The sequence below is a fragment of the Apus apus genome, chromosome 2 (assembly GCF_020740795.1).
Source record: "Apus apus isolate bApuApu2 chromosome 2, bApuApu2.pri.cur, whole genome shotgun sequence".
NCBI lineage: Eukaryota > Metazoa > Chordata > Aves > Apodiformes > Apodidae > Apus > Apus apus.
The window spans coordinates 23376362-23384670 of NC_067283.1; the positions used below are offsets into that span (position 1 = coordinate 23376362).

General features: G+C 36.5%; 1 protein-coding gene across 1 annotated transcript in view; it reads left to right on the plus strand.

The window, feature by feature from the left end:
* The window catches only part of LOC127381647 (pituitary tumor-transforming gene 1 protein-interacting protein-like), a 28602-nt gene extending 22007 nt beyond the window's left edge, over positions 1–6595 (plus strand). Inside the window, exon 7 of the mRNA XM_051612205.1 lies at positions 5015–6595. Within this exon, the coding sequence (XP_051468165.1) occupies positions 5015–5064 (50 nt within the window). The 3' untranslated portion in view covers positions 5065–6595. The remainder of the gene's footprint in view (positions 1–5014) is intronic.
* The last annotated feature ends 1714 nt before the right edge of the window (positions 6596–8309 follow it).

Consider the following 8309-nt stretch of genomic DNA (forward strand, 5'->3'; position numbering starts at 1 on the left):
GAATAACATGCAGCACTCAGTACAGATATACCTGTAACTTTGCATATGCTTGAGGCAGTGCAGCCAAGAGGAGTGAACAAGGTCCTGAGTAGTAGCAGTGAGTGTGTCAAAGCACTGCATCGAGGTGAAGCGGTGTTTCAAAAGGCTGCATTCAGTTATATTCTGCTTGTGAAAGTAGCTCACTTGTCTCTGGATGGCCCTGTGTTTTAATGAAGACACATGTCTCTGTTTTCAGTATTTAACTTTCAGACTTTCACATAATGCTTTTTTTCGATCTTCAGCTGTATAATTCAGTGCCTCTGGATTACATAACACCAAATTCAACAAATCTTGTTTGTAGGTATACTGTGCACACAGTCATATGAGATCTGGTGTAATTTTGCCTCCACTTGAAGCATGTTGGTCTATCAATGACTTAATTAGAAACAAGATCATAAATTCATTGTGTTTATGGAAGGCGCACCTTCTTAAAGGGAGTCAGGCATATTCACTTCTTCATGCGGTTCTGCTTTGCAATGCCGTTTACCTGCAAAAGATTAAGTCTATGAAACTTAAATTTCAATAGCAAACTTCTATATAAAGTTGATTTATTGAGAGGGTTGCTTTATTACATATGCAGAACTAATTTAAATTATCGTATCTATTTAAGGCCTGGATTATCATAATTGATTTTTGTCCTAAAGAAAAACCTAACTCTTATATGAATAGTTGGCACAGGATCATCCTGAAAGAATGTATGTAACTGAGGAAAAATGAAAGACAAAATATGTATGAATTCTGAAATCCCTAAATATGATTGCTGATTTATATTTTTCATATTTGACATCATGCAGACAGACAATTATCAAAATAATTCAGCCAGACATTATAGAATAAATATTGCTACAGTCTTGAATCTTTGTTTTTCACTGTCTGGTAAATACATATGTTAGCATATTAAACATAAATCTAATAAAAATTGCTGCAAATAATTATGAAGACACTTGATTATTTTACACACTGCAGAAAGGATTCTCAGTTAAGTAGGCATGGATGACTGGCAGAATGGCAATGACTTTGTTAACCTGACTCTGTAGATTAAGATGATCATGCCTGGAAATTCAGTTTTTGGTTGGCTTTAAGGGAATGCCTTTTCCAATTTCATCGACCAGCTTTCCTTACCCCATTTAAATGGTAATTACACATTTATAATGCATTGCAGGTGTCACTCTAGCCACAGTCCTTTGGGAGCATTGGAAGCTATAGAGAGCTTTAGCAACCAGGAATACCACTTCGAATTGTTTCTTTGTTGCACAATTTGATACTATTTTTCATTTGCTCACATAAATGAATGCAATATGATTACACTAATTATATGTTGACTCTCAGAAATTTTTTAAGTAGAGTTCAAAATACTCTGCAGCTTGGGTAGTATACAAAAGAAATACAATTTAATTCTGCTGTATTTGCTGCTATTGTACATTCAGTATAGCATTAGTGAGAAGCTGCTTTATTTTTTATTTATTTCAGGATTTTGCATGGTATTAAAGGAAGAATTCTTTCTCCTGTTTTTTAAAAAATGATTGCCTTTCAGGATTTTGGGCATCTACACCACTTGCTCCAGTTCTGTAAAGGTTTTAATCAGCTAATTTAATTGCACGTAATACTATCTATTTTATGTGGTATGTTGATTTTTCTGTTCAGTAGTTTCTCACAGTACATGTTCCTTCTGTTCAAAATAGATACTTTGTCTTGACCTTCTTTGGTGTTCTGAATGCAAAGCAGGGAAACTTTGTGCTGCTATACACAAAGCTAATTTGTTTGTTTGTTGAGAATAGAGCTGTTAATCTGAGGGTTAAAAATAAAGAGGAAAAGTGTAATAAGGGGTGAAGACACACAGCAAACTAGTTCATATTTTGCAGCATATACAGTCTCTTGTAAGTGTTCCACTTGTTAATTCTATTTTTAGGCAGTGCTGATATGTGATAAAAGTCAGATCTCAACTGAGAAGCTGCACAGTATATTGTATAAATTAATATGTTGGGAAGAGGCATTACTTACAATTGCACTGTCATTTCATACCTATTTGGAGACGTCACTACTTCATAAAAGCTAGTTAAAGATATTTGACTACCTTTTAAATGTTTGAGTGTTTCTTAAATACTCTGAAGTAGGTGAAATATTAGCCTTAAAATGAGGGTAAATAGGAGTAAGATGTTAGAAGTCCTGTATGTATCCTGTGTGTCAGTATTCACATTCAGCCGTAATATGTAATGGATTTGATTGCAAAGAAGACTCCTGAAGCTGCAAACATCTAGCTTCTCTGAACCTCCGAGTGTGAATTACAAGTTGGGTAGTTGCTCTCATGTCAAACGGGAGACAGTCAAGAGAGACAACTTGCATTTGGTTCAGCTAAAGCTCATGTGCTGCCTTGAACCAGACATGCTATGCTATTAGCATAGGCTTGCAGCTTCTCTTTGAGTGTCATGACTAAGAGCAGCTGTGGCAGCTGACAGAAGCTTTTTGTCATGCTCTTTTTTTTTTCTATGTCTCTAGATTGATCTTTGCCCACCTATTGGAGCCTGATACAACTTCTGTAAGAACTGGTGCAAAGGATGAGTTGCTGCTCTCACTTCTCACTTAAATGTAGTCTTATGATGTTCTTAGAATGCTGAGGAGAAAATAAATCTAAGCACTGGTGCAGATTTGAGAGCAAGGTCTATCAAATGTTGTAACTTCTGCAGTTACCCTCATTTGGAAGGAGGGCTTGCCATTTCTCTTGGAGTACCTTCTTTTCCGGGAGATGAATATCTGCAGTCATGACCAATGATACACCAGATTGACCCATTGTTCCTAAGGCCTGTTTAGTTCTAGTACTGTATAACAAAACAAATCCTGATTGATCGTAATTATATCTGTTCATTGCTGAACATGATAATTCAGTAAAATAAAAGCAAGTACTACTGGAAATGGCATTTGCAGTAACAAGTAAAAATGACACTTGAAATATAAGGACTAGTTATCTGTAATGGCTTTTGGCTCAGTGTTTTGTGAGAAAGGGCAGGTAACATTATATTTTCTTCTCTGTCACGATCCAGAAGATTGTGGTGGTGCAAGTTGGGTTCCCACACCAGTTTTACTCACTAGAGGCGGCCTCCTGCGAGAGTTAGGAAAGCAACTGGACCAAGTTTTACATGGGACCACCCCTGGCTTGGGGCCAGAGGTACTATACTGGGAGTTCCCACGGGTGTAGCTCCTTAAAATCACCTCACTCAATGGCCAAAATTAAAGTTCACGAATTAGCGGTTTATTAAGGCCTAACGAGGGTACAAACAGAAATGGGCGTCAACAGACACTGCAACTTTTTGTTTTAATACATGACAGATAAGATTAGAATTTGAGAAGTAACTGCATTCTTACAATATTAAAAATACAAAGATTTCAAGATCTCAAAATATTGTAGTTAAGTCTCAACTATGCTGTCACCTAACCATATTCTTTCTGCACAAAAGCTGAAAAAATGAATTTTTTTAAAAGCAATTACAGAAAGGGATAGTACCTTTGATACAAAGTACTATACTAGGTAAATTGACTGTTTCATGTTACTTGGCTGAAGCTTTGAAAATAAGACTGACTTATCCGTTCTTTGACAAGTAAGGGCCATTAGGTGTGAGGGCTGATTTTTATTTTAACTTTTTACAAATTGACTGCTTGTCATCTTGTTGATTTGAGTAATTTTATTTTTTCATAGTTTTTCCTAAATATTTGGTCTTCTCTGTCAGGTAGGTAGTTGCAGTTACTGATACAATAATCAGTTTTGAACAGTTGTGCTTCTTGACTGACATCTTAAAATAACCTGGCAGTTCAAAAAGAGTGCAACAACTGTGACAAGGTAGACACTGTTATAGTTTGCCTTCAGTTTCATTAGCTTTTTACTTTCAGAGAGAACAGTGAATGTTCGGTATCTTGTGCATGTGGAAAAGACGAATGGTATGAAAAGGAGTGGGGGGAGTTCTCACAATATTTGGCATCTTTCTCTTCTACTACTGTGAATTTGAACATTTGTGAATTGGAGTTGTTTGGCTTAGCTGTCGTCTCTCTCCATGCCCTAAACAAATGCACTAGAGAAGAGTCCAGGCTTGCCAGACATTAGTGTAAAAATAGGGCAGCATTCCTGTTCTTTCACAACAATAAGTCAGCCTCTGGACTCTTATGGGACACCTTTATTTTCAGCATGCACGTCTGCGTAACCTAGATCTGGTGTGTGGAATAAAGTCTTTTTGAAATAATTGCTGCATGGAACAGCGATTGCTCAACTAACCTTTACAGAAGCGGGTATACATATCCAGACACTCAGTATAATTGGATGGCTTTGCAATGCTTTCTGTGACAGTATTCTGAAAAAATAATTAGGAAACTTCATGATGGAAACACACTGCAAACTGGATTAAGTGATGCTCTTATTCTGGTCCCCAGAGATTTTAGTGCATATGGAAGTGATCTTCATTTGTTTTTTAGTTATTGTCCTATTGCAGAAATACTGCAAGTGGCTGAATGTGACATATGGTTTTATCTAACTGAAGTAGAACTAAGTGAAAGTAGCAGCATCTTACATTTTTTAAGGATGATGATCTTATAATAACTGGGATTTATAAACTGGCCAGCCTGAATCCGTTGTTTCTGAGCCACCTTTATGCTTAGAATTGTGCAGACTTGACTCTTAAAAATGCTTTTTATAGGGTATATGTAAAAAACGTTTTTCTGTAAGAATTTTTCAGAGAGAAATTTTATCTCCCTACTAAATATTGAACTATTCATGGTAATAGTCTGAGAAGTAAGACTAATAAGAAATAAGGAGTGCTAGCACTTTCAAGGTATTGTACTTGAGTATTTAGGTAATAGAGGAACTGCTGCAAGACAAGAATTGCCTTTTCGTTTTGCAATATAGGGCACCTGTTACCGTGAGGTCCTTAACATAAATTTTTTGTAATACTGGGTAAGAAAATGATAAATGCAGCTCTGTTTTGTTTTACAGGTCTTCTCCAGGATTCTGATCATCCCTACAGCAGATTTGAGAATGAATAAAGCTGAGCACCTTCCACTATAGCTGCAACTCCAACTCCAGAATATGGAAAGACAGTATGTTTTCATTTGTCTTTTTTTTTTCATAGTATTTTCTTTCCTGGTTGTAAAAATAGGAGTGGATAAAGACTTCATGAAATAAATATTTCTGTCTTCTACGTAGATAGAGCTACTTTTTTAATACCTGCTTTTTGTTTGAATGTTTGCTGATTTCTACAGTGGCATTTAAGTGTGAAGAATTATCTATACTCCTCTTAAAGTTATATTTTGCTACTCGACATAGATGGCTAATAGTCACAACTGAGTGTTTGAATTCAGTCTTAACCACCACTTATACAGTTGTTCCCATGTTCCTAAATGTTTTTCCCTACTGTATCTTTTAAATAAAAACAAAAAAATACATGGAAGCACATCTTCACACAGCAGAGACAGCTCATGTTAACATTGATGAGAAAATACACTGGGCACATTCATAAGTAGTACCACAATGTAAGAATTTTTCCCTTTAGAAAAAGGTGTTCAAGAGTTTGATGCCTAAGGGTTGAGAGAAAGGAGTATGTTTACCTTTGAGTAATTCAACTCAGTCATAGAAGTTTTCATGTGTACTTTGGATATATCACTGATGTGAAAAGAATTACTGCAGTTAGCAAAGTTGGAAGATGGTCATTCTTGAAGCATAGTCATGTGCCTAAATTTAACAAGAAATAACCTGTGTGAATGCAGTCTCCTGTGAGCTTAATGTATAATTAACAAAAAAAAAAAGCCAAAAAAGTTGCCAAGATTCTGCAGTTTACTAGGGTTCACCCTGGCCAGCAGCTAAACACCACCCTGCTGCTCACGCTCTCCCTACAGTGGGATGAGGGAGAGAACGGGAGCAGCAGAAGTGAGTGAACTCTTGGCTTGAGATAACGATGCTTTAGTACATGGAAGAAAGGAGGGTACTGCCATGTTCCAGCTCTGCTCTCCCCTCAGTTTTTGTTGCTGAGCATGATGCTGTATGGCTTGGAAAATCACTTAGTCCATTCTGGCCAGTGGTGTCCCCTCCCAGCTTGTTGCCCACCCTTGGCCCACTTGCAGGAGTGGGCAGAGTGGGGAAAAACAAAACCTTGGTGCTGTGCAAGCAATGCTCAATAAAAACCAAAGCACTGGTGTGTTATCAGGACTGTTCTAGCCACAAATCCAAAGTGAAGCATCATACAGGCTGCAATGAAGAAAGTTACCTCCATCCCAGCCAGACCAATACAGAAAGAAAGCAGTATTTTTGTAACTTTTAGTTGTTTTGGTATTTCTGTATGTGATTTATTGTCTTTCTTTTCATAGAGATGTTTAATTGAGCATTTTTACTAGCTTACCAGTATGACACAAGAAGCAAAGAGCTCTTCCCCCCACTCCCCCGTCTAATGCAAATTCCCATTTATTATGTACAGTTTAAATAATCTCCCTTGCTACATATTATCAATTAAACAAATGTACAGTATTGAATGTTAATGTTATTTTTTCAATGTTCCTCAAATAAACACTTTAACATCTTTAACTTGGTTCTGTTTAGTTCTTTTGTTCTGTACAATTTTAAATCAGTTTAAAAGAAGTGATCATGTATGAGTGTGGGAGAAGGGAAAGGATGCATTTTTGCTTCAGCTGTTTTTGACAGAAGAATAAAACCTTAAGAGCACGCAGGTGTGGTGGGAATTAAATCCTGCCCATGGGTAATGAGATGAATTGCTATTCCTTCCAGTGCCAAAGAGCCTGCCTCTACTTAGGCTTTAGTAACTGTCACCACTGATTTTGGTTCACTTTCGTTCTTCCACTGTTTTTATTTATGTAAACAGTTTCTCTGTATGCAGGGTCTCAGGCATTTATGTAAAAATGTTTCCTAGTTCCTGAATCTGTATAGTAATTAATGTTAATGGAATAATTGTCCAGTTCTCCTTTTCTCCGCTGTTTTTCTTAACTCTTATTTAGCACTTTTTTAGTAGGCACTGTGCTTAATTTCCTATGTTTCATCTGTCAGCTATTGTCAAGTCTGAAGTATTATTCAAATGGCTGCCTTTGAAGAATGATGGTCTGTGATGAGTGAGTTGATAGTGTGGAAATAAAACATGCTGATGGTTTTCCCAGGAGATAGCTTTTGCAAAAATGATGAAGGTCTGCCTGCTGTCTCACGACCCAAGTAGTGACATTCCTGACTTAATAGAAAAGCATTTTTCTTCAGCACCTGCTACAGTATATGAAGGGCTGTCACATTTTCTAACAAAACGGGGAGGAGTAACAACCTTGCTTACAATTTCAAAGGTGGTAAAGTACTCGGAGAACCAAAATATTGTGAACATATGGAATAGGTGCTGCATTGCTGGAGAACAGTTGTCTTACTTTTATAAAGAAGTTTGAGTGAAATCAATGCCATTTTATTCACTGTTAGCTTGTCATACTTAAGCCACAGTTGTGGGCATCAAAAGCTAGCAACTGTGGTCAAATTTATCTTAACCAGACTTACCATATAATAGTAAGCCTTAACTTTATAGTGCTGGCTATAATTTATACAAAATGTCAAGCTGGACATCTCATACTCTGTCATTTTGCTTACTCAGGTAAGACAAGACTATTAGCTTAATGAGACTATTGTGGACAGTGGCTTTAAAGCTAACAGAAAATGCAAAAATCCCCAAATATTCCTCAGACTTCTCAGATTACCAAAACTTTTTTTTTTTTTCCATGTTCACTGGAGCAATTAATTTGATGGAAAAATGTCCTAATTTCAAAATATTATTCACAGCCTTCTCTGCTTTCCTGTGTGTTCTTACTTCTACAGAAATACTGAATTTGGCTTATTGATAAAAAAGTTGCTAGTCTTTTTATTTCAGTTTAGCCACAAATAATTTGGAAAATGGCTGTAGAAAGAGGTAACATTGTATCCTTGGTTCTTGGGTTTGTGAACCAAGACATATCATTTTCAGTATGAGCTTCCTGTCCTCACACTTTAACAAAAGAGATGGAAGGGATGAAACAAAATGAAAAGATGGAAACAGCATAACCTACACCTGAGAGCCATAATAATGTTTTTGTCAGACTTCCCTTTCTTTCACAGTTTATTCTCTCCTTGTCTTTATGCTTTTTATTTTAATGGGTTTTGCTTGTTATTTTTTGTAGTGAAGGTTCTGCGATCTGAAAAGAAGAGCATTCTTGGAAATTAAAAAGTTAAAATTTGTGGTTTATCTTTCCACAGAACAGAACTTCCAGTACTGAAAACT